The following is a 26303-nucleotide window of genomic DNA, read 5'->3' as shown; positions in this document are numbered from 1 at the left end:
TTTTTACTTGCAATCATTTCGAATTTTAATATCTATTGATTATGTTTACTGAAGAGGCAAGCTTATTCATTAGGCAGCTTTAGCTAGTTTTCACGATATTTTTGCTTGAATAGCTTAGGGGTGGGGACAGGTGACCTGCAAGAGAAAGGAACGTGACTAGTGGAAATATTAGCCTGTCCTTGCTGAACTCTGGGAGGGCAGAGGGGCTCTCAGAGCACTGGGCCAGGGCCCACCTTGGTGGATTCAGACACATTCCCTTGACTCCTTTGGAGGAGGAGGAACACAGGCTGTGTGTGTGGTTCCCTCAGAGCTCTGCCTTCCCCATGAAAGGGCTCACCCTGCAGCTCTGGGCTGCTGAAGAACTTGCAAGGCTGCCTTCCCCTCTGGATACTAAGCCCATCAACGGCAATTCCTCTGAAGCAAGGGTTTTTCAGGATAATTAAAAATTGGACAGTGCAAAAAGGAATTTTCAGAGAACTAAATCAAGGATTGTTGGTAGTAAAAGTCCCCCCAGCTTTCTGTGAAAGCAATAGAAGGTGCTATGCCATCTGCTCTCTCAGGCCTCCACCTCACCCCATCCAGAAATGTCTATGCTGGAAAAGTCTGTCTTCCAACCCTTGGGCTGGGACAGCTAGATGAAGAGGAGTCTTCTTTGCCAGGAAGCCCTTTGCTACACTCAGCTTCACTCCGTGCTGCTCACACTGCTTCCAGGAAGGCTTGCTTCTCACCTGGCGTCTTCACTTCTTCCTCCACGGTGCTCTGGGACGTGGGATTCATACGTAGCCTAGGAAGGGGCAGAGTGGCCCAACTGCAGAGCGATTGTTATTGTCAATTCCCCTTTGATGAGGCTGTACCCATCACGTCCTCCTCTGTCCTCCTGCCAGGGCCACAGAAATCCTAGGGACTTCGCCCTCAGCCACGCTGACTCCCATGCTTATCTTAACTTTTCCCTTCATACAGTAACTGAAGGCAGACTTTCAAATGGAAAAACCAGAAACAAAATGAGTCTCCAGGAGCCCAGGGGCCTGACTCTGACTGCTCTAACCGGGCTCCTGTCTCCATTGTTGGTTAGAACCTGAAACATGCTCATTCTACAAGACAGCCCCAGTCTTCTCTTGGCTTCTAGCTGTGCCTGTCTCCTCTCGGGAAGGCTGCTCTCAGCGGGAGAACTGAGGATCTGAAGCCAGCAGCTCACCAGGGAGATGGTGGAGTTGGGGGATTGGGTGCGGCAGAAGCGTTCAAGTAAAGCCTCTCGTACCTGCGGGAGAGATTAAGGCCCAGGTAATGCCAGCCCAAGGCCTGACGCGGGCACTGCAGGTCAGCCGGGGGTTAGGTGGGCGGACTCACCTTCTTGTCCATGAGGCAACCAAACAGTAAGATGAAGACACCCTGAAAAGAGGGATATGGGGATACATTAGTCAACGAGGGAGGAATCCCCCGAAATCAACTCTCCCTCTCCTCTTCCTCAGCCTCTGTCCTGGCTAATTCATGTCGTGAGGCTTCCCATCTAGAGTTTTCCTTTTTTTTTTTTCCATCTAGAGTTTTCTGTACATTAGCATCATCTGGTGCATAGAATCCGTTTCAGGTGCTTCTCTTACTGCTTTGGTCACAAGGGAGATGCCCAAGTTTTGGGGTTCTGGCAATTCGGACTTCCCTGGCAAAACCAGATACTGTTTTACAGGTAAGAAAACCAAAGCTCACAGAGGTCTGTCCAAAGTTCTCCAGCTAGTCAGTGGAGGAACTGGGATCCAAACCTAAGTCTACTAAAATTCCTGAGACTGTTTCTTCCGCTCCACCGTGACACCTCCTTAAGAAGGGACTGGCCGTGGCTTAGACTGTGTCAAAGGATGAAAAGCACAGCCACCATGTTGTCACCCACCTGGGTGGTGTTGAGAATCGTGAAGATGTAGTGAGGAATTATGGAGACTTCCTCCAGCAGCGTGGCCAGGCCCAGCCCCCAGGTGAGGCCGAAGATGGGAGTGAGAACGAGCAGGGCTTTGATCACCCCCAGAAGGGCATGGCGCTTCTTCACCTGGGGCCCCTCGGACAGTGAAGGTCTCAGGAGCTTCAGCACAGCCATGGCTAGTACCAGCCCATTCACACCCACGATGGCCAGCACTGGCCCCACAAACGCATAGAGCGCCCCTCCCTTCCCATTCAGCCAGCATGCCCCCTCCCCCAGGTATTGCCCTCGGGGTAGGTAGAGGCCCAGGGCAGCGCCTGCAAACCCCATTGGGCACATGTAGCCGAGGACCACCATCAGGGAGAGCACTCGGCCCTTGGACAGCTGACGGAAGACGAAGAGCAGCTGGTGAGCCAACATCAGGGCCTGAGCCAGCATCCAGAAAAAGGTGGCCAGGTAGAGGAAGTGACAGAGGAAGGCGGCAGCCAGGCAGAGTGGGCTTCGGGGCCCTGGAGGAAGCAGTGGGGCTCCCAGGAAGCAGGTGTCAGCAGCCAAAAGGCAGAGCACCACGTTGAGCAGGGCCGTGTGGCGTAAGTAGGCAACTTTGTTCTGCACCACCACTCTCCACACCAGCCTGTACACACCCAGGCACACAAGTAGTGCCAGGATAGAGGCCCCCAGGCCCACCCGACTCAGCAGCTCCAGGGTGGGGTTTTCTGGAACAGTGTTTCGGGACATGAGGATGGAGAAGGCAGTGAGGTGCCTACAGATACACTGAGAGGTCGAGTTGGCGCGGGCGCTCTGCACCCGGCACCCTTCGTCTGACCAGCCCCCCTTGCCCTGGAAGAGATGGTGGTCCCAGAACACACAGTGGGAAGTGCTATCTGTGCCCCCGAAATCCATGATAACTTCCCCTTGGTTGAAGGCCTGGCCGCCTGCCATGATGGAGATGGCGAGGACCAGCCCAGGAGTGGCATAGAGGGAGCTCCCCAGCCCTTGTCCATAGTTTGAGGGCAGAAGGTGGTCCAGTTTCTGCAGTACCAGGCTAGTAATACTGATGTCCGTTCCATTATGGCCCAGAGGGGCCAGTGAGCGTCTGGGAATGTGTGCCTGCAATGGGGGCTGAGTGGAGAAGGAGGCTCTGTAGTCAGCAGGAGATGCAGGTCCAAGGAGCTGGGTCTGCAGCCTCACGTTACGCAAGCTGAAGGAGAAAGGGTGATCCCGTGGGCACAGGCTGCGTGCCAGGATCTCCACGGCCAGCAGGAGATCTGAGCCCGCTGAGGGCTCCTGGGCCTGTGCTGGGGCCCACAGAGAGCTGGTGTCCATGTCTAGGACCTTGTCTGTGGTCTTCAGGAGAGCCTGTGACAGCCAACAGAGAGATCCCAATGGAGAGATGAGCCCTGGCTGCTAGAGCCAACAGCACTGGGCCAGGGGTACAGGGCACTATAGGCCCCAATCTCACCTTTCCTGGTCCAGCAGAAGAGCCAAGGGTAAAGAGAAAGGGGGAGAAGAAAACAGACCTGTGAAGGGAGAGTTTCTACATGGGAAGAATGGGGAGCTGTTCAGCTAACCACTGGGGTGGCTTCAAGTACGTGGTCTCCTGATGCACATCCAGCCTCTCCATCTGACAAGTTTTCTCCCCAGCCCGTCCATCATCACTTGGGGCACGTGGGCCCTAAGGGGGCCCCTCTTCAATTCTTTGACCCCTCTAGGTCTATAAAGCTAAGAATGGTGGCCCATGCTAGAGGGCACAATGTTCTGAAGTAGAAGGCCACACGCGTCTGTCCCCCCATATGTGATATACATTCCCAGATAGGAAGAGTGTGTAGAGTGGTTGCCCCTGGTTATTCTTTTGGATGCAGCTCATTGGTTACCAACTGTTGCCCATATCGAGAGCTGATTTCGGTGAGTGCAGCAAAGCCAAGAGTGTTCATGTATCTCCATGTAGGTATCGTGTGTGTGTGTTTCAGGGAACTGGGGGCAGGGGGTGTCTTCACACCATATCTATGCATCTGCATGTGCATGAATGCCTCTGAACTCATGTCTTCACACCTCTTCCTGCCTTCTCTGATCTCCCATGTGTTTCCACCATCAGACCTTCTCCACATTCCATGGCCTTGGGGACTGGTATCCGAGAGGAGAGATGGATCAGGGGAGCAGACGCTCAGCTCCTAGAAAGCTCTGCTGTCTGACAGCCCATGGTGATGTCAGGGGGATGGAAATGCCCAGAGGTAAAGAGCTTCGGGTCCCCACCTCCCAGCTGGCCCTTGCCATGGCTCAGAACTCTCACCTCCAGGGCCCTGCGGGGAAGCTGTATTCTTGTGTCTACCACCACCTTGGCCAGCAATGATATGGTGCCCAGCAGCGCCAATAAGTCAGAGGGCGAGCTCACCACTGCCACCTGCTCCGACAGCTGTGCCAGGATCTGGGACACCTCCGCAGCAGGCCAGCCCTGGCCTGCCTGTAGCAGCTGAGACAGATGAGACAGCCGGAATTGGGGAGTGGAGTGGGTGAGTCCTCACGAGGGAAGGGCCGCTCCTCCCCCATCCAGCTCTTTCCTCCGCAACCCTGTGCACCATCCCCAAGGGAGCAGGAAGCAAAGCTCGAGGGAGCCACATGGAAGGAACTGACACCCACGTTCCTGGGACAGACCCTTGGTGGGAATGAGATCGAGAATAGCACGCTCCACTCTACGGCTGCCGCCCGCACTCCGGGGCTCTGCTAGGCTCTAGTTCAGGGAAGGTGAATGACCTGAGGCCGGGCCGTGGGGGAAAGGCTTCTAAAGCCGGTCCCGAGTGAGGAAGGGGTAGGTCCTGAGGCAGAGGCGCGTGGGCAGCAGGGCCTGAGGCGTTACCCAGGCTCTGTGATGCAGGGCCAGAAGCTCTGTGCGTGTGCAGCTGCTGCGCACGGGCTCCCATGCCCCATCAGGCCCACAGGTGCGCTCTACCAAGCCCGTCCTGTTCGCCGGACACGGGGCGTGTGCCACGTGGCCAGCCTTGGTGACATTCCAGGTGACAGCTGAGGAGTCCTCAGGGCAGGTGGTGTCGCCATCTGAAGAAGGGCATCAGAGAGGCTTGGCAACCACAGTCCAGCCCCAGCCTTTCCCCGGGCAGAAACCCGTTCAGGCTCTGGAGACTGGCTGTGGGGCTCCTGCGCAGGGGGACATCGAGGAGTGCCCAGGGCCAGCAGGTGGAGGTCAACTGGCTGGACCCCAAGCCCAGCATACCCTGGATGATGGTGACAGAGATGGGAACCCTGAGAAGGGCCAGCCCTGGGCTCTGCAGCTCACAGGTGTATGTGGTGTCGGCCGCAGGGCAGCGCTGAACGGTCAACACAAAGCACTGGGAGCCTGGCGTGTCCACTGAGGAAGCTGAAGGCAATGGGGGGGAGGGCAGTTACTGGGCCCGGAAGGGACCTGGAACCCGGCAGGCCCAGAGATGTCCTTTAAGTCTTTCTAGCAACTTCAAAAGCAGATGATGCAGTGGGGAAGAACTGAGTGGCACGCGGGCATTGAACTATGGAAGTAGAGCTTAGACTTTGGTGAGGAGCCCCTGGGGGTCTGTAGCCCCAGGACCTGAAGCCAGGTTCCTCATCTGTAAAATGGGAACTTTCATCAAACAAACTTCACAGAGTATGTTGCAAGAGTTCATTAAGATTGTGTGAACACATGGAACACATTCTGCCCACAGTTATCTACACTCGGGTGGTTATTGTTGTATCAACAGAATCAGATTGCCCGTGGGGTGCAGTGCTGGACTTGGACCCAAACTCCCAGGTGGAACTGCAGCCTCTGCTTCCTGTGAGCTGGGGAGCCAGCTGCCACCTGTCCCCACCATACCTCTGCTGCCCTCTTCAGGACTCCAGGAAGCTGTGTAGGTCAGATGTGTGCTGGGGATGCAGCAGGTCAGCTGGAAGCCAACGCAGGTGGAGGAGAGAATGGAGAGCTGGTCTGGAAGCCGAGTCACATCTGTCGCCTGCAGGGCCACCTTCACCACCTGGGACAGCTCCCACCTGAAGCCCTGAGCCTCAAAGCAGCACGTGTACTCACCTGCAGATACACACCTGCTGCACCTCCAGGCTCCTCCAGCACCCACCTGTGCCACAGAAGCTCTGCTGCTTCCAAAGCCACACCTGAGCTCTGCTCTCCCGGTCTGAGGCTTAAGCCCAGCAAGATCCCTGTTCCAGAAAGGATTTCTAGGAGGAAGAGGCCTGGAGAAGAGGCCCTTGCCTTTTTTTTTTTTTAAGCCTGGAGCCATGAATGCTAAGGTGAGCTCCTTTCCCACTAGGGGATGCCCTTCCCACACCACCTGCTGCCACTGCAACATCTTGAAGCAAAACACACGGTCTGCTCTCTGTCAAAATGGACCCCCTACCTTCAGCATTCTTCTGTGATCATCGTTCACATCAGCAGGCCTCTTAGCCTTTGCTTCCCCAAAATAAATAAATGGAAAGATGCAAAGGGAAAGGAAGGGGAGAGAAAAACAGGAAGGAGAAGAGAGGGAGGAGGAGGAAGGTAAGGGGAGCAGGGGAAAGAAGGGTGAAAAGATTTGGAGGACAGAGAGACAAGAGGCAGGACAGGCAGGCTACCTGCCCATTTATGGGAGACATTGAGGATGCTGAGGACAGCCTGGCCCGGGCTAGAGGTCAGGGACACATGTGTCCCTGGCTGCAGGAGGATGGGTGTGGGGCTGCCCGGGGGCCGCAGGAACCAGTCCAGGTCAGTGGTTTCATGGTTCTTGACGAGGGTCAGATTGAGAGTGGAGCCAGGCGTCTGCACCCAGGAGTTGGGGCTCAGTGTTCCGGGGGCTGCAGGGAGGCAGGAGGCAGCAGCCCCTTAGAGCAGGAACTGTGGCCCTCTGCGGCTAGGCCCTCACTCCTACCCCATCTTCAGGATCCCATTCCTCCTCACTCCCTCCCCACCACCCCCAGCACTGTTTTGTTTTGTTTTGTCCTGGATGAGTGCAGGTGTTGTAGTCCGGCTGGAGGACCCTGTCATTGGGACCAAACAGGGGAGCCTTGTGGCCCATGATTTGCCCTCCTCTGGGTAGCCTGGGGCTGCTGGAGCCCCATCCTGGCCCTCTGGGGTCAACAATAGGTGCTCTAGCACATTCTCTCCTTGTCCATGTGTCTCAGGAGCCCTGTTGTTCATTAGTCTCACTACTCAGGTCCCAAGCTTGGGTCTGTGACCCGCCAGGGTAACTGGGATTTCTCCCACCCGCCGGAGGTCCTGGGCTTGGGCCAGCTGGCTGAGATTTGGGGGTAAGAGAAGAGAAAATACACGCTTTCTTTCCCTTGGGCTCATTGGTTTCCACGTTCCCAACCTTCCTCACCAGGTGGCAGCAACTGGCAGTACCCGGCTTCTGCAGGGCTGAAGACCAGACAACCACAGGGCCTGTGGTTGTGAGGCATCTGGCAGGCTTGGTGATGGGAGCAGACACTGGCGTTCCACTGGTACCCAGAGAGGCAAGCGCAATGGCTGTAGCCTTCGTGGTCGACATTACACTCTGCGGCAGAGGGAGGGCCAAGAGGCGGGCAGGCTGAGTGAGCCAGCCAGGTAGGACGAACAACTGCCTGATACCTGAGAGGCTCTAGGGCTGGCTGTCTGGAGCCATCCCAGAGTCACAAGAGCCCCAGCCATCAGGGACTGCCCCCTCAGCCAGGGTTCAAAGCAGCAGAGGTCCTGCTGGGCCGTCATCAGGGGAGGGGAGGGCAGAGAAGTCTGAGCCCACCACCATCTGCCCAAGAGGGTCTTTGTCAAAGTTGAGAAGATGAGGACATGGAGCAGGAAGGGAAGGGTCTGTCTGGTGGGGAGGTGGGGAAGGAGCTGGCCTGGAGACCCTCCAGGAAATGGGAGGGGCCGGCAGTAGTTCAGGCAAGCTGGCTGCAGGAGGCCTGGGACGCCCGTGTCCCCTTCTCTCTGAGCCCCCGGTCCCCCACAAGTGATGTAAGAGCCATTGAGAGGCAGGGCTCAGTAGAATGCCCCCTACCTGTCGTGAGGCTGAGGCCAGTGAGAGTTCCTGGGGAAGAGGAAGCTGAGGCAAGGGGCAGAGTCAGGGTCCCGGAGAGTGCCAGTGGCCAGGTCTGATCTGGAAAGTCCATCTGTACATAGACCGAGGCCAGCGCTGATTCTACAGGAGCAGAGGCAGAGGCAGCGGCTGGAGAGGAGAGGTGGCAAGGCCACAGGCTGGTCCTCTTGTGCCTCCCACACCTGGCTGCACACTGCCCTGACAGCACCCAAGGCAGATCCCACCTCCCACAGCCCAGATAGGTGCTGATGAGACTCCAGAGAGTTGTAACCCCTCACTGACCATGTGCATTCACACAAGGCGCCATGTCACCCTCTCCCAAACCCTCAGTTCATAGATGAAGCTCTCGAAGATGAATGATTTTCTTAAGGCCTCACAGCTAGAGACCTGGCCTCTGGACCTGTGTGACCACGGGGACTGCCGTGGATCCAGTCCTCTGTATGCCCTCCTCTGCCTCATTCTCTGCTCCCCACCCCCAAGTCCTTCCTCTCTTCCCTCCTTCCTCCTCCTGCTCACTCCATCCACTTACCACTTGCTCCACTCTTTTGGTCCAATTGCTGCCCCAGTTCCCCTCCAGCCTGATTCTGTCCCTGGAACAGAGCACAGGGGAGAGATCTCTGAGATTTCTTCCAGGGACACCTTCTTCCCCAAGCTGCTCAGGTGCTGGCCCAAGTAACCTAGCATGACTCCATCTCTTCCAAGCTCTTCTTTTTGCCAGAATCAAGCAAGCACCTCAGAAGAGGAAAGCAGGTTTCTAGTAGGAGGCGCCAGGGATACAGTCCCTGGGACTCTCCCAGGGCCTGCAAATCCCCGCTGAACCCAGGAACCAGGCACACCCTGGAGAGTCAACATGCTTTGTTTAATTCCTTCCTGAATTTACCTGTCCCTGGGCCTCTAATTGAAATGGCTATGTCTGGAACCCCAATGGGGAGGGCTGGGCAGAGCTGGGGGTGAGGTGGGGGCAGAAGCCTGGGGACTTCTGTTTCCTCCATAGGAACTGCCACGAGGGGAAGCATAAGGCAGCATCTTCCCTTAGTCCCCCGTTCATTCGTTCGTGTAAATTAATTCCTTACCAACTCCTCCTTCTCTCAATATTGTATGTGAATGTGGGTATCTATCTAAAAACAGATACACATGTCAATATGGGTATGGATTCGGATATGGAGAGAGATACAGATGTCTTCCTGGGAAAAAACAGAAACCAAAAAGTGCTGATCTCGACTCTGCTGTCTTTCTTCAGATTCTCTCCTGTCCTCTATGCCCATGGTTTCCAAGTCTGGAAAATTCTTCTTTTCTTTCCATTTTTAAATTGTAACCTTGACCGGGAGAGCCTGTATCCAGAGGGCAGCTGGTATCACTGGAGTTCACAGTGACTCAAAGAAACAAAAGCCATCCCACACCTCTCAAAGATTTATAACAAACTGGCGTCTCTTGTTTTTACATTACTTCCTCTCCCTCCAGCCTTTGCTCTGCCACCTGTCCCTTCATCCACACCTTGCTGCCTTTCATGATGACATATGTCACCCTATGTCACCTCTGTAGACCTTCCCTGGGTCCTCGCCCCAGTCTTACTCACAGGTTGGGATGCTTGGGCTACTGGTGACCCCACCAGTGGGAGAGTCATGGCCAGGAGTAGCACGGGGGCAGCTGAACAGACCATGGCTCAGTGAAGCAGTCCTCAGGAGTCCTCCGGCTGCTGCATGATGCAAATTTCCTCAGAGAAGAGCTGGCGGGGCTCAGCAGAGCTGGGATGGGAAGGAAGAGGCGATGGGAGCCAGCGGAATGAATTCACAGAGGAAGTGCTACAGTCTGTGACTGAGTCACATGGGCATCTAGGTCTCTGTGGGGTCACTTGGAACCCACATGCCCTAGTGAGAATGGTCTGTGCAGGTTCCCCCTGGGGTCTGAACCAAAAACTCTGGGACCTGGAGAGGGATTAAATAAAATCTTAAAAAAAAAAAAAAAAAAAAGACAACATGTTTGTAGCCTGATGATTGAGTAAAAGGGCCAACCTTAACATAATTACTTTTAACATAATAATTTTTTTTTAAGATTTTATATGTTTATTCATGAGAGACACACAGAGAGAGAGGCAGAGACATAGGCAGAGGGAGAAGCAGGCTCCATGCAGGGAGCCCGAAGTGGGACTCCATCCCGGGTCTCCAGGATCAGGCCCTGGGCTGAAGGCGGCGCTAAACCGCTGAGCCACCCAGGCTAGCCTAACATAAGAATTTTTTTATCTTACATTAGTAACATAGAAAATGGGCAAAACCCAAAAAAAGTCAGTTTACTGAAAAGAATTATCAATAGTTTGATACCACATTGAAATAAGAAAATTAAATTGAAAACAAAAAAGAAAAAAAGACAAAAATCAGGAAACAAAAAAGTTAAAAAAATGAAATAAGAAAATACTCTGTCACTAATTATCAAAAGATAAGACATTGATCATATTCAATGTTGACAGAAGTATAGTGATACATGCATCCAAAAATGTGTGTATAAGTACGTTCAAGGCAGAGTTGTTTGTGATAGCAAATATGTTAAACAACCAAAATGCCCATTCAAAAGGGACATTTCCAAACAACATAACATTGTGGAAAAGAAGTGAAGTAACTCTATTTTGCAGTGAATCCCAATATATATGGTGAAGCTTAAAGTGTATATTATGCTACTTTTACATAAAAAAGGGAATCTATATTAAATAGCTGTGCTTTTTATACTAGAATATTTCTGGAAAAATATCAGAAAGGTGGCAACTGTTGCTTCTGGGGAAGGGGATTAAAGGTGTGGATGTGTCTGTTTAATATATATTTTTTCGAAACATAGGCATGTGTTTTTCTAATTGAAAAAAGAAAGCATAGATTTAAACATGCACACACGCGTGAGTATGCACACACACACACACACACAGAGTTCCCAGGGCAAAAATCTAGCCCCAACACATTTCTATTTCCACCACCACCTCAACTCTCCCCTTGCTAGGATGGCTGCTGAAGCGTAGCAGACACACAGAAGAATTATATGCATGGGAACAAAGACTTTGTTAATAATTGATTTCAGAGAACTTGAGAATGGTGAAGAATCAAGTTTGAGAAGCTGGATGTGTGAGGCCGTCAGCACATTGGGAATTGTCTACCGAGGGGCCTAGGGGATGGGGCCTCCCCGGCAGCATCTGGCACAGTCACCAGAGTGCATCAGTCAAAGCATGAAGCAGTCCTGGATGATGCTGGACAGGGTCTCTCAAGGAGGAGGGACTAGAGGTGGAACTGTCTGTAATCTGAGAGAAGTTTCTTTTTTTTTTTTTTTTTTAAGATTTTATTTATTTATTCATGAGAGACACACAGAGAGAGAGGCAGAGACATAGGCAGAGGGAGAAGCGGGCTTCGTGCAGGGAGCCCGATGCAGGGCTCGATCCCGGGACTCCAGGATTACGCCTTGGGCCGAAGGCAGGCACCAAACTGCTGAGCCACCCAAGGATCTCCAATTTGAGAGAAGTTTAAAACATTTTTGCCTGTACCAAAAATGCCTACAAAAGATTGGAAGGAGGGGCACCTGGTGGCTCAGTGGTTGAGCATCTGCCCTTGGCTCAGGGTGTGATCCTGGGGTCCTGGGATCAAGTCCTGCATCGGGCTCCCCACAGGGGCCTGCTTCTCCCTCTGCTTATGTCTCTGTATCTCTCATGAATAACTAAAATCTTAAAAAAGTAAAAAGGAAAAGATTGGAAGGAAATGCTACAGGCTGAGAAAGTGTCTGTTGACTTTACTTCAGGATTCCTCAGGGCTTAACGTCGTGTACCAGAGGCCCTAAGTAATATTTGTTTTAAATGACTCAATCAAGGTGGCTTGGTAGTTCAGTCAGTTATGGTTTGCCTTTGGCTCAGGTCATGATCCCAGGGTCATGGGATCGAGCCTGCACTGGGTTTCCTGCTCAGCAGAGAGTCTGCTTCTCCCTCTGCCCCTGCTCATGCTCAAATATAATATAGAATCTTTTTAAAAAAATGAACCAATCAGGGATCCCTGGGTGGCGCAGCAGTTTGGCGCCTGCCTTTGGCCCAGGGCGCAATCCTGGAGACCCGGGATCGAATCCCACATCGGGCTCCCGGTGCATAGAGCCTGCTTCTCCCTCTGCCTGTGTCTCTGCCTCTCTCTCTCTCTCTCTCTCTCTCTCTGTGTGTGACTATCATAAACAAATAAATAAATAAAATTTTAAAAAAATGAACCAATCAATAATTGAAACACACCACAGGGCACCTGGGTGGCTCAGTAGTTTAAGTGTCCAACTCTTTCTCTCAGGGTTGTGAGTTCAGGCTCCATGTGGGGCTCCACACCCAGCATGGAGCCTACTTTTAAAAAAGAAAAGCAGCAGCAGCACATCAAGACATAAACAGTGGTTGTAACTAAATGGTAGGATTTAGCATGTTTTCCTATGTTCTGTATTTTTCAATTTTGTTCTATAATGAAAAAAAAAAGTCTTAATAAAAAGTATCAAATCTTGAGGTACCTGGTGGCTAAGTGGGTTAAGCAACTGACTCTTGACTGTCTCAGGTCGTGATCTGGGGGGCAGTGTCTCTTCTCAACGGGGAGTCTGCTTCAGAGTCTCTCTTTCTCCCTCTCCCTCTTCCCCTCCCCCTGCTTGCGTGCATGTGCTCTCTCTCACTCACTCTCAAATTAATAATCTTAAAAAAAAATCTTAACATTCTCAACTCCTTTCTTGTGGACCAACCAGGTTCAGAGTCCTTCAAGTTTGCCCAGGTGTCCCAGGTTGCCAGGAAGCATCCAGAGGCTGAATCAGGTCTCAGGCTTAGGGTGGGGTTCAGGCAAACAGGTACTTAATTGCTGCCACCTACCTACTCCCAAGTCCAAGGTCAACTGTAAGGCTATTGGCCTCTGTCCTACATGCCTAATGAAATTTGGAAACCATTAGGTTTCTATCCCTGCTAGCAGCTTCTCTGGGATCGTAGGTTGTACCCTGGGTGAAAGAAATTTCCTTTCCATTCCTTTGTGTTTTGAGCCCTCCAGACCATGTCAGCAGGGTCTTTGAAAACAAAGGATTGTAATCTGGGTTTCTCTTATCTATATTCAAACAGGTTATTTTAGGAGGTTTTACTTCCTTTACTATGTAAACTACTAATAGGTTACTAAAGAATAAATGTAGCTTAGACTTTTATCCCATGTGAATCCTAACTTCTTAGTCTCTTTCCACCTGACATGACAGGACATTACTGGAAACATTGAATGACATTAAATGTTGGGAAAGGACCTTAGCTGAAATACTGATGCAGGCAGGTTGGGTCTGAGGATCCAGAGGGGGGTCTGGATCCAGAACCAGCCAAGAAGCTTCTTGGCTTTGTGCAGGATAGAAGTCAAATGTGAGCCAGGGGGAAGTGAAAATAGAATATACTGAATAGTGTGAGTGACGGAGAATAGATGGAGTGTCTGGGAGGCTCAGAAAGGAAAATCTCCTTGTTGCTGGGTGTCAGGGGTTTACATTGGGAAGGGGTCTTTGAAATATGTTCCTTCAGGAATCCAGGGTAGGGTCCAATCTCAGGTGAGTGACCGGTGAAGAATTGCTGTTATTTCATAAACTGTTGAAGGTGGGAACTATTGATGCCAGCATCAGCCAAGGTTTGTTCAAAGCTAGTGTCCTAGAACAGGTTTGGGATCCGGCTCTTCTTAGATGTTGTCAGGTGTTTGGGGGCCGAGGATGAAACTCAGAGAATGATTAATTCTCTTGTTCCCCTTTGGAGTGGGAATGTAACTTCTCTGGTTTTTACTCAGATGCAAGCTGAAATATAGAACGTGAGCAAATAGGGCCTTGCAGGGAAACAGGAGAAATGGAGCCTTTTCAGTTCCCCCTACCTCAATATTATCTACTCCATCTACTCCAGCTCTCTCACTTTATAGAAGAGGAAAAGGAGCCAGGGAATCACACAGCTTGTGGAAGACAGAATTAAAGCTTAAAGCTGGGTCTTCTGACTTTGAATCAAAGGAATTTAGATAAAGGGAATTATGATGGATCAATTTAAATATAGAATAAAAGGAATTTCTGGCCACAAAAATGCATTAAAGATACAATGAGATAGCATTTGATCCAACAAAGAATACAGTTCTTCAAAAGGGCTTCTTTTCCTGAGGAGGAGAGGAAACCAATATAATATAAAATCAGGTGAGAGTGTGGAAAGTATGTGCATAAGAATCAAGCAGTTCTTTGAAAGTCAGCTCATGAATACCTTACTTATTTAGCTGTCCTTAATTCAGCAAATGTGGTCATTGGGAACAAAGCTGTGATGTGCAAGGAAAAATATGAAATGTCTTATACAAATCACAAAAGGCTACAGGATGGTAATATGACTCCATGAAAGAAGAACAATTTTATTCTGAGTTTGAAAAAGTATGTGTTCAGGTTTGAGAAGGGGCATGTAATGGAGAAGCACACATGGGAGTCAGACCAGCTGGGGATCACAAGGAGCTTATTACTGGAAGAGCTGAGTGAGAGAAGACGGTTTGGATCTTCACCAGATGCACTTCTCAATACATCCTCCTTGAACTGAATTTACCTAAGCCAGTCCCTGCCATAGCCAAGCATCTCCGGGTCTCCCTTGTAGGGACGAGTTTGCTCAGAATGAGTCTGGAGGACTGGCCATTCCCAAAGAGGGATCACCCAGAGTTTATTCTGCACATCTTACCAAGCAATTAAATGGCTCTTTCCTTGGGGAAGAGGGAGAGGGAACAAAGACTATATATCCTTCTGGGGAGGAGAAGCTCCCTCTCCTGGGTGGAAACGTGAGAAGAAAAGAGTAAGTATTCCTTGCCAACACCATGCGAGATTATAACGAGATTTATTTCAATATTCCAGAGAAAGAGAAAACTGGAAAACTTCATTTAATTAATAACAAAATAGACAAATGAGTAGATTTCATAAAGTTAGTAAACCTAGAAAATCTGTTTCAACAGTATGTTACAAGCCTCAGGAGACTGTGTGCCAAGAGCAAAAAAATAGTAGGTACTTGTTCTGGAAGCCTATTGTCAGTGATTCTATTCCTCTTACTGACTCACTTCCTAGAATTACCCTCCACCCATAATCCCAGGTTTACTATGAAAGTAGTCACCTTATAAGAGTCATGCTGCTGCTCCCTGAGTACAGTACAGTCAGTGAGGACACATCTAATGCCACGCTGGAACATTTCTCTCTTCTGAGATATTCTGGGAGCCAGGACCTAGTGAGAGCCTGAGCTTGGACCTGCCACATATAAAAAGCAGCTACTGGTTTTTGGTTTTGTGGAGAGGACTGGGGAAACGGTCCACACTCAAAGGGAGAGTGAAGCTAACATGTGGACAGAAACAGAAGTAAGAAGAGTCCACTTTTTCAACTTTAGTTTATTCTTGATGCTCCTTTGCACTCTTGATCTTAAGTTCCATTAGGGACCCAACTTCTTTTAATGATTTCCCTTCTTGCTTGAGCTAGTTAGAGCAGGTTTCTGTTATTTGCAGCCAAAGGAATGTGTGTGTAGATACATGCTCAGAAAAGCCAAGGAAGCTGTGATGGTGGAAAAGTGGTATTATGTTAAGTTACAGAATTAAAGAACTTTGTGATTCAAGACAACCATTTAATCTTTCCGGAGACCTCTCTTTTCACATCAATACAATGAAGAAGTTGATCTTTTTTTTTTTTTTTTTTTTTTTTTTTTTTTTTGATCTTTTTTTATATGATCTTTGTAGCACAGTTGACCCTTGAATAACATGGGTTTGAATGGCACAGGTCCACTTAGATGAATATTTTTTCCCCAATAAATACATGTAGTACAGTGCTATAAATGCATTTTTTATTCTTTTTCTTTCTTCCTCTTTTTTTCTGGAATAGCTGACACATGATGTTAATTTCAGGTGTACAACATAGTGGTTCAGCAACTTTATACCTTGTGCCATGCTTACCATGCATAGCTCACCAAGTGTAGCTACCATCATGCACCATACAACACTATTACAATACCATTGACTATATTCCCTATGCTCTATCTTTTATTCCTGTGACCTATTCTTTTCATTCCATACCTGGAAGCCTGTACCTCCCACTCTCCTTCACCCCTTTTGCCGCTCCCCCTCCACTCTCTTCCTTCTGATTTTCTTTTTAAGATTTTATTTATTTATTCATGAGAGACACACGGAGAGAGGCAGAGACATAGGCAGAGGGAGAAGCAGGCTCCCTGAAGGGAGCCCAATGTGGAACTCGATCCAGGGACCGGGATGACGCCCTCAGTTGAAGGCAGACGTGCAACCGCTGAGCCACCCAGGCGTCCCTTCTTTATGATTTTCTTAATATTTTGTTTTCTCTAAGTTACTTTATTGTAAGAATGCAATATATAATATATATAACACACAAAATATATGTTGTTTATGTTATCAGTAAGGCTTCTGGCCAACAGTAGGCTATTAGTGGTTGTTTTTGGGGAGTCAAAAGATATACGTAGATTTCTTACTGTGCTGGGGTTAGCACCCCTAACCCTCAAGTTGCTCAAGGATCAATTGTACTTTAAAAATCTTGTTCCACTTTCTTTTGACCTTCATGGTTTCTGATGCAAAATCCATAGTTATTGTTCCCTTGTAAGTAATGTATCATTTCTATGTCTGCTTTCAAGTTTTTTTCCTTTGTCCTGACTGTTATGTGGGTGGGCTGGGCTTTTTTAAGGCTTACCCTGTTTTGGATTCACTGAGCTTTTTGCATATGTAGCTTTATGTATTCCGTCAAATTTGAGCATTTCAGCCATTATTTCTTCAAATATTTTTTCTGCATCACATTCTTTCTCCTTTGGTTTTAGAATTCTAATGACAATTATTATTATTATTATTATTATTAAAGATTTTATTCATTTATTCATGATAGAGAGAGAGAGAGAGAGATGGGCAGAGACACAGGCAAAGGGAGAAGCAGGTTCCATTTAGGGATCCCGACGTGGGACTCGATCCCGGGACTCCAGATCATGCCCTGGACCAAAGGCAGGAGCCAAACCGCTGAGCCACTCAGGGATCCCCTAATGACAAATATTAGACTTCTTTTTTTTCTGTATTTTTTCATAGACCCCTGTGGCTTTGTTCAGTTTTTCAAATGTTTTTCCCCTCTGATGTGAATAATAGATGTGATCAAGTTAAGGATCTTGAGATAGGGAGATTATCCTGGATTATCTGGGTGGACTCAATGTAATTACAAGGGTCCTCATACAAGGAAGGAACAAGAAATGTTCCTCCTTTTTTGTGAGGAACAAAAAAGAAAGATCTACAATTGAAGGAGAGGTTGGGGTGATGTGCTTTGAAGATGGAGAAAGGGACCATGAGCCAAAGAATGCAGGCAGCCTCTAAAAGCTAGAAGAGACAAGGAAATGGATCTTCTCTGGAGCCTCTGAAAGAAATGCAGCCTTGCTGACATCTTAATTTTAATCCTAGAAGATTCACTTCAGATGTCTCATCCTCATGACTGTACCATATGACATTTGTTTTTTCTTTTTTAAAAATTTTTATTTATTTATGATAGTCACAGAGAGAGAGAGAGAGAGGCAGAGACACAGGCAGAGGGAGAAGCAGGCTCCATGCACTGGGAGCCCGACGTGGGATTCAATCCCGGGTCTCCAGGATCGCGCCCTGGGCCAAAGGCAGGCGCCAAACCGCTGCGCCTCCCAGGGATCCCTGTTTTGTCTTAAATCACTGTATTTGTAGTAATTTGTTACAGAAGCAATATGGAACAAATAGAATCCATGTAGTAACTTAAATTTTTGATTATTGTATTACCATTTGGATCTTTGTGCTTTTCTTTTTAATGTAATGCTATTTTACTTTTAAAAAATTGAGATAAAATTCACTTAACATAAAATTTTAAAGGGTACATTTCAATACTTTTTAGTATATTCCCAAGGGTGTACAATGATCACCACTATCAGTTCCAGAACATTTCATCACCCCAAAATAAATCCCATACCCACTAGTACTTATTCTCAATCCTCTTCACTCTTATCCCCTGGTGATCATGATTCCACTTTGTCTCTATGGATTTACATATTCTGGACATTTCATACAAAGGGAACCATATAGAATATGGTCTTTTGTACCTGGCCTCTTTCACTTAGCATAATGTTTAAAGGTTTATCCATGTTGTATCGTGTATCAGTCCCCCATTCCTTTTTATGAGTAAATAATATCACATTGTTTGAATGTTCACATTTTGTTTATCCATTCATTAGTTGATAGACATTTAGGTTGCTTCTATTTTTTGGCTATTATGAATACCAGTCCAGGAGTGGTATTGCTGGGTCATCTGGTAACTCTGTTTAACTTTTTGGGGAACTGTCAAGGATTTTTCCATATATGCTGCATCGTTTTGCAATTACACTAGCAACAACACGCAAGAATTCCAATATCTCCTCATCTTTGCCAACACTCATTATTTACTGGAGTTTCCTCTATTTTTTTTTGTACCCACTTTTTAAAAAGATTTTATTTATTTATTCATGAGAGACACACAGAGAGAAAGAGAGAGAGAGAGAGAGAGGGAGGGAGAAGAGAGAGAGAGGCAGTCAGAGACACAGGCAGAGGGAGAAGCAGGCTCCATGCAGGGAACCTGATGTGGGACTCGATCCCGGACTCCAGGATCATGCCCCGGGCTGAAGGCAGGCGCTAAACCACTGAGCCACCCAGGGATCCCTTTATCTTTTTAATGATTATATATTTTATCCCACTGATTTACCATAGTTTACAGTTTGGGTCCTTAATTCATTGTACATTTTGATTGTCTGAATTTCCCCCCTGCAATGATAAAATATGGCTCTTTCTGAATCTTGTCAATGGAGATTCTTATCTTTCAGATTATTTCCTGGAAGTATGTTCTTCCAAACTGGAGTTACCAGGGCAATGAGTATGAAAAGTATTACAGCACCTGTTGCTGCCAGCAACATACATTTCTCTATTTCCTCATAGTCTAATTTAATTCAGTGAAAACTTACTAAAGCCCCTCTCTTCCTTGCTGCTCGCTGCCAGCAGAGGTGGCAGCCATTTCCTACTCCACACCATGGCTGCGCTCTGACTTCTAGTGAAGCCCAAGATTTTTAAAAGAGGACAAAGAAGTTCCTCTGGCACCAACCAGACCAATAATGTCAAAATTAAGTGCAACTGGAGGAAATAGAGTGTGCAGAAGATCAAGGGCCAGATCTTGATACTCAGTATTGATTATAGGAGTAGCACCAAAACAAAGCACACGCTGCCCAGAAGCTTCCAGAAGTTCTTAGTCTACAATGTCAAGGAGCTTGAAGTGCTACTGATGTGTAACAAATCTTATTGTGCAGAATTGCTCACAATGTCTCCTCTGAGAACTTCAAAGCCACTGTGGAAAGAGCAGTCCACCTGGCCATCAGAGTCACCAATCCCAATGGCAGGCTATGCAGCAAAGAAAATTAATAGACAGCTTATGTGCATGCCATATTTTATGTTAATAAAACCATAAAATTACCCCCCCCCCCAAAAAAAAAAGCTTACCAAGGACTTACTGAGTACTAGGCATTATGCTAGGTCCAGGGTTTACAGATGTGGTCCTTACCCTCAAGGCACTTAGAGTTCAGTAAGACAGATAAGAAAATAGATAATTTCATAACATGTAAGTATGAATAAAGAAGTATGCACAGGATGCTGTGGAAGCACAGAGAAACAGTGGGAACCCAAACCCATAAGTGTGTCAGGGGAGCACTGGGAGGATGAGTCAAAGATAGGAATAAAGATAAAAGAAATTCAGAGCAATCAAGGAGTTAGATGTTTCAAGGAAACAGCAGCAGGCAGTGGAAGCTGATGAAAAGTCAGAAAAGAAGTCTGAAAGTGTCCATGTGATTTAGCAACAAAGTGGAAGAGCCTGGAAACAGCCATTTTTCAGTGGAGCTTGTGAGGTTGGAAACCAGACTGGAGAGGGTTGAGATGAGTGGGAGATTTGGAAGTAAGAGACAGATTATGTTGAGTAAACAAAGCCTCATGACAAGGATTTTTACTGTTTAGTTTGTTTTGACAGTCTTTTTTTTTTTTTTTTTTAAAGATTTTATTTATTTATTCATGAAAGAGGCAGAGAGAGAGAAGCAGCCTCCATGCAGGGAGCCTGACGCGAGACTCGATCCTAGGTCTCCAGGATCACGCCCCGAGCCTAAGGCAGGCGCCAAACCGCTGAGCCACCCAGGGGTCCCAGCAGTCTTTTTTTTTTTTTTTTTTAGTACCTTAAAACAATTCAAGCATCATTTACTGGTTCCCAATCTCTTCCTGATGAAGCATACTTACTCTTTTAGCTATTGTAGCTCATCTGAGGTGGCAGAGTGTTTGCAAAGATGGTTGCAATAATGCCTCCCCATCCTTCCGTGCAGGCTCTACTGCCAGGTGACTTTGCCATTCCATCTATTAAGAGGTGAATCTATTTTCCTTCCCATGAATCTGGGCTGGGCTGCTTGCTTGCCCTGTCCATGAGAATGAGACAGAAGTGACACTGTGACTTCTGAGCGTAGGCCTTGAAAGGCCTCACGGTTTCCACTCCTGCTGTCTTGGGATAGTAATAAGACCATCAGGACTAGCAGGACTGCCCAGCTAAACCCAATCCCAATTCCCGACCCACAGAATTAAAGCAAATAAAATGGCTGTTATTTTAAGTTACTAAGTTTTGTGTGATCTGTTCCGTGGCAATAATTAGCTTTTACATCTGCTGAACCTTTTATTTTCTTGCAGCTCATGCCAACTAATAGGACATTTCATAACGAAAGGCTAAGTATCATTAGTCTATCAAAGAGCTATTTCCATATCTTATCTCCTTGATTATCTAAATATTAAATCAGTATCTATAAGATCTCAAAGTCTTTATTTAGAGTTTTGTTTTGATTCTCTTGGTTTCTTATCCTTAAGTCAATTCTCTAAGACAAAATATCTCACACTTTTAACAGTAAACTTTTTAAAAAGGGGGTCGTGAGGGGAGGAGGGAAGAAAAACTGAAGAGCCAGGGCAGTACTGGTCATTCACAGAATGCAGTAATAATGTACTCCTTGCCTGGAGTCCATGTTTTATTCAAATTTGTATCTCCAAGGTCTGTAATGGTTTCTGTATTTGACACATGGCTAGAGTTCAACAAGGATACAGGAAAAGATAATGAAGTTGTAACTTCTACACATTGTTTCATATTTGTATGTCTTGTTTTCTGAAAGTAGAGCGGGCTTTTGCTACAGTTCAGCAGGCAGCACAGCCTTGGGTGTTACAAGGAAGATCTCAAAGCCTTATGTAGTAGACATCTATTTGGCAACTATTGCCTGAACCTCTGTCTCAGCTTTTTGGGGATTCCTACAGGAAAATGAAGCATGGCAATATTTCCTACTCTCTTGCTCTTAGGTTTTTCTGCTAGTACCTTTCTCTTTCACTGAAAATTGTTGATCTCAATTCCAGTGATCTCGGTTCCATGAAGACAAAAATAATTCTTACTCAAAAATGGGGTGTTGGGACACCTGCACGGCTCAGAGATTGAGCATCTGCCTTTGGCTCAGGTCGTGATACTGGGATCCTGGGATTGAGTCCCACAACAGGCTCTCTGCAGGAAGCCTGCTTCTCCCTCTGCCTATGTCTCTGCTTTTCTGTGCCTTTCATGAATAAATAAATAAAATCTTAAAAAAAATGGAGGGGTATCTTGTATGGCTCTATGCTCAAACTGGAATAATAAAAATAGTGGTTATATTTGGTTATATCTGCAGATCTGATATTAGATGAGCCAAAAAGGAATACGGAGAAAGGAATAAAGAATAAGGAGATGGGGTCATGCCACTATGGCTACCCATCTGAAAGATCTGTACTTGGTTTACCTAGAGTTCTGCTTCCATTATGGTGCAATAATAATGGGGAGAGGGATGTTTGTGTAGGAGAGGTATCAATTCTCTGCTCAGAAAATACAGATGCTGGGGATCCCTGGGTGGCGCAGCGGTTTAGCGCCTGCCTTTGGCCCAGGGCGTGATCCTGGAGACCCGGGATCGAATCCCACGTCGGGCTCCCGGTGCATGGAGCCTGCTTCTCCCTCTGCCTGTGTCTCTGCCTCTCTCTCTCTCTCTCTCTCTGTGACTATCATAAATAAATAAAAATTAAAAAAAAAAAAAAGAAAATACAGATGCTGGGTCACTATCAGAACTTCAAGGATGCTCAAAATAAGCCCAATATAAAATTTTATGTGAGATCAATTTTTAAAACATTTTATTTTTAAGCAATCCCTACACCCAACGTGGGGCTTGAACTCACAACCCCGAGATCAAGAGCTGCATGCTCCATCACTGAGCCAGCCAGGCACCCCTGTCTGAGATAAAAATATTTCTCTTTTTATATATAACAGTCATGTTCGTGAATAATGGCTATTAAAGAGAAATAATCCCTCATCTCCAAAACAAGAATGGTTATGTATGCAGAGTCTAAATAAATTACTAGACCTGTCATTTTACTCTTATCATACTAGGCTCCTGGTTCCTTCTGAACGTTTACACTAATTCTCTCTGGGTTTTGCATGACTACGGACACAACTAAGTTTGTGTTCAAAGATGAAGGGAACAAAAATGGCCAGAAAACCTTTGGGAGGCTGGTGGGGTGACAAGTCCCAGAATAGCAGAGACACTACCCTCCTCTACTGACAAGGGAGGTAGGAGGTACAAAGCAGCATTAGCTTATGCTGAATCCCAGTATGTTGCACAGACTTTTTCTGTGATCAAGAATTTTTTTTAAAAGACTTTATTTATTTATTCATGAGAGTCAGAGAGAGAGAGAGCCAGAGACACAGGCAGGGGCAGAAGCAGATTTCCCACAGGGAGCCTGATACTAGACTCGATCCCCGGACTCTAGGATCATGACCTGAGCCAAGGGAGATGCTCACCAACTGAGCCATCCAGGTGCCCCTGTAATCAAGAATTGGATTGATGACCCACTCAAATAGAATTTCTACACATTGTTACCTAGTAGGATTATGTTTGAAATATGTAAAATACAGCAAAGCCCAGGCAGACAAAACCTAACTTGAGAAGGTTTACTCTAGCAAGGGAATTCCATTTTTAAGAAAAAATAAGCAACTCAATGAGGTTGTTCAGTTCTTCCCTAGTGTCCACCCCCCTCCAATCACCTCTAGCCTTGACTTGAGAGTTTTCCCCTTTTAAGGATCTTACCATGGTAACTTGTAGAAGCAAGGTGTAGTGGAGAAATTATGGAAGTTTGATGATCTGTGTTCTTATTCCAGTTTTACCACATACTGGGTGCCTTGGGTGAGACATATATTCCTTCTGTTATTCTGTTCTGTACAATTAGGCCCATTGCTCAGGCTTGTTAAGATGATCTAGTGAGGTGTGCCTGAGTGGCTCAGTTGGTTAAGTGCCTGCCTTTGGCTCAGGTAATGATCTCAGGGTCCTGGGATTGAGCCCTGCATCAGATTTCCTGCTTAGTGTGGAGTCTGCTTCTCCCTTTCCCTCTGCTCATGCTTTTTTTCTCTCAAATAAAAAAAAATTATTATTATTTTTTAAAAAGATGATCTAGTAAGATGCCAAATTCCTTTGTGAATCATAGAATTGATTAGTATTAAGGCATTACTGTTATTTTAAAATGGAAACCAAATCATCGCTGTTTTATAAGCATCCTCGGGGAACCCTGACCATTTTTTACCACTTTAATAACTTATATTGGAGTTTTTAAACTATATTAATCTTTAAGTTCCAATTTCTAGATATCTCTATTTTTCTGACAGCCTCTTACTTAGGACTAAATAAAACAGAAATGTCAGGAGTGAAAACACTTTTTCCCCCCCCAGGTTATATTACAAAGGTGATAACATTGCTTCTACTACAAATATTTTCTATGATGATCATTCTGGAAGGCAGAAAGTGTGATTAGTGTATGACATGTAGAAGAGATAAACTTCAGTGAGTGAGGAGGCAGACAAGGGATAGGTAAACACAGGTTGTTTTTTTTTTTTTTTTTCTATCCCCTACAGGTCTTATATCAAAAATCATTTGAGGCATACCTGGGTGGTTCAGTTGGTACTCCCATTGGATCTGCGCTGAGTTGGTACTCCCATTGGATCTGCTCCCATTGGATCTGCGCTGATACTCCCTCTCCCTCTGCCCCTCCTCCTACTCTTTCTAAAATAAATAAATATATCTTTAAGAAATAATTTGATATGAATATTTAAGAACTCTTCATATTGATTAGAAGAAATACACAGTGGATGAAATCTGTAGCATATTCCTTGGAAGGTAGCTTTTTTTTTTTTTTTTAATTTAGAATCCAATTTTAATTTAGATTATATTCATCCAAACTCCTTCAACAAACATTTCACCTCAACAACTTAGTTCAGTGCAATGCTCAGTTTCCCTATCCCCAATATGGGGGTCAGGCAGTTCCACTGAATGTGAGTTCACTGTATGTCAGCCAGCACGTCAGAGCCAGCGTCTCTTCTCACCCGGTTGCGCTGATGGAGCAGCTCCCACGCTTGCAGCTGTGATCCAGAGGGTGTCTATGCTGAATGCAGAAACTGCCAGGACACTGGTCACAAGCCACCTGCAGCATCTCTTCTTGTTCCCCACTTTTGAGCATCAGTACGTAAAAATCTTTTTTAAGATTTTATTTATTCATTCATGAGAGACACACAACAGAGAGAGGCAGAGACACAGGCAGAGGGAGAAGCAGGCTCTCTGCAGGGAGCCCAATTCGGGACTTGATCCTGAGACCCTGGGACCACAACATGAGCCAAAGGCAGACGGACCGCTCAACCTCTGAGCCACCCAGGCACCCGTAAAAATTTTCTTGAATGCAAAGGGACATTTATGTGCAGCACGAGTAAGATGATGAGTACATTGTCCAAAAGTCTTATTTAGTGCAAATTCAGTTTTCTTATCTATACACAGAAAGGATTTAAATACAGTACATGCATAAAGGAAATACTTTTATGTTCAAGGAGGTGGTTTCATAGTTTTCCTTTCATTAGAGCCAATTTCCCTCCTAAAGGGAGATTCACATTTCTAATGTCCTCAAAGCAGATGGTGCACAGCACATCAAAGAGATCTTTGCTCATTCATTCAACAAAATGTATTAACCATGTATTATCTGCAAGGCACTAGACTATAGGACATGGGGGATGTTAGGATGTACAAGATACAAATTCTCTTCTTAGGACAAGTGAGGGGAAACAGTCACTCAAGCTTATTGATCCTCTGCCATGGACCAGGTCCGATGACAGAGGCTTTGTATCTATTACCTCACAAGCATCTCATACTTTAGAAGGTAAGACACACGCGGAAATAATAATATGCCTGGCATATACTGAGCGCCTATTAATTAACTGTTTAATGAATAAGGAACCTAAGAGATCTCAAAATAATCACCCTTGTTTAGAGACCCAGAGATTGAGAGGCCCCCTTAGTGGTTTCCGGTGCCAAGAATCTCACTTCGGGTTGGGTAGACCACTTCCGAGCTGTGTAACGAATGGTCTGATCCTGGGCAGGGCAGGTCATCTGAATTTTGATTTCCTAATCTGCGAAGTGGGGAAAAGTGCCTGCCACTTCATAGTATTGTTTTGGGGGTTGGTGAAAACCTATGTAAGGTTTCCCGCAAAGAAGGCGCTCAAAAAGAAAAAAAAAAAAAAAGTGGTAGAAACTCTAAGACTACATTTTACTATCGGATGGATACACTCGAGCCATTGATCTAGTGTTCATTCTACAACCGGCTCCAGTTAGGTGCACACGCTTCCTGCAAACGCACTTCAAGACCCCTAGGGACGCGGAGACCAGTGCTTCTATCTGGTGGGAGACATTAGCGACTGCAGTTTGACTGAGTGGAGAGGCCTGAGGGACGTCTCCGGCGCCCTTTCACGGCCCTTTAAACTGCAAAGCGCCTGCCACCGACGTGCCCCCCCGGCTTCTCGACCTCTCATCACGAATCCTGAGCACCTACCGCGCGCAGCGCACCGTGCCAGGAGCTTGGAGCGAGCCAGGCACACATTCCTTCTCCGGGCTTTTACGTCACAGCTTGAGGGAACTAAGCTCTCTTCCCTGACGTACTCCTGAACTGGTTCGTAGGAAATCAGCCTACCCTCAACGTTAGCCCGAAACCTCCCCACGGGAACCAAACACAAAACCTCCCGCCTCTCGCGGCAGGGAGGAGCAAGGCCTCCTGGGAAATTGACCTTTAGCCTCCACTCAGTCCTTACTTCAGCTCACCAATTTTGACGCTAGCGAATGAAGCGACGAGAAAATCTGGGAGGCGGGACTTAGTGTTGTCTGATCCACGCTGATTGGACAGCGGCGGCGTGAGGGGATGGACCGCGTGAGCAGGCTGGCGACCCTCCCTCGGTGGGCGGGGAGAGGT

General features: G+C 47.0%; 1 protein-coding gene across 19 annotated transcripts; it reads right to left on the bottom strand.

Annotated features, from left to right (window-relative positions):
- ADGRF3 (adhesion G protein-coupled receptor F3) lies at positions 1 to 26233 on the bottom strand. 19 transcript variants are annotated; one of them, XM_072770780.1, is made up of 18 exons: positions 25890 to 26232; positions 24400 to 24522; positions 23962 to 24079; positions 20226 to 20398; positions 9506 to 9876; positions 8459 to 8519; positions 7891 to 8058; positions 7234 to 7407; positions 6491 to 6709; positions 5742 to 5951; positions 5130 to 5273; positions 4758 to 4954; positions 4194 to 4373; positions 1880 to 3262; positions 1348 to 1389; positions 1196 to 1258; positions 729 to 784; positions 1 to 135 (listed from the first exon to the last, which is right to left on the bottom strand). In XM_072770780.1, the coding sequence occupies exons 5-18, from the start codon at positions 9587 to 9589 to the stop codon at positions 84 to 86; spliced, it is 3033 nt and encodes a 1010-aa protein (XP_072626881.1). In that variant the 5' UTR covers positions 9590 to 9876; positions 20226 to 20398; positions 23962 to 24079; positions 24400 to 24522; positions 25890 to 26232; the 3' UTR covers positions 1 to 83. The 19 variants fall into 19 exon arrangements, 17 of the variants coding, with proteins under 17 accessions (XP_072626881.1, XP_072626886.1, XP_072626879.1 ...); XR_012004609.1 differs by lacking the exon at positions 24400 to 24522 and having other exon boundaries at positions 729 to 808; positions 25890 to 26228; XM_072770785.1 differs by lacking the exon at positions 20226 to 20398 and having other exon boundaries at positions 9506 to 9674.
- Between the last annotated feature and the right edge of the window lie 70 nt (positions 26234 to 26303).

Source organism: Canis lupus, chromosome 12 (genome assembly GCF_048164855.1).
Source record: "Canis lupus baileyi chromosome 12, mCanLup2.hap1, whole genome shotgun sequence".
In the NCBI taxonomy this organism is placed as follows: domain Eukaryota; kingdom Metazoa; phylum Chordata; class Mammalia; order Carnivora; family Canidae; genus Canis; species Canis lupus.
The sequence above is the reverse complement of the archived record's forward strand: the minus strand, read 5'-3'. Positions and strand labels throughout refer to the sequence as shown.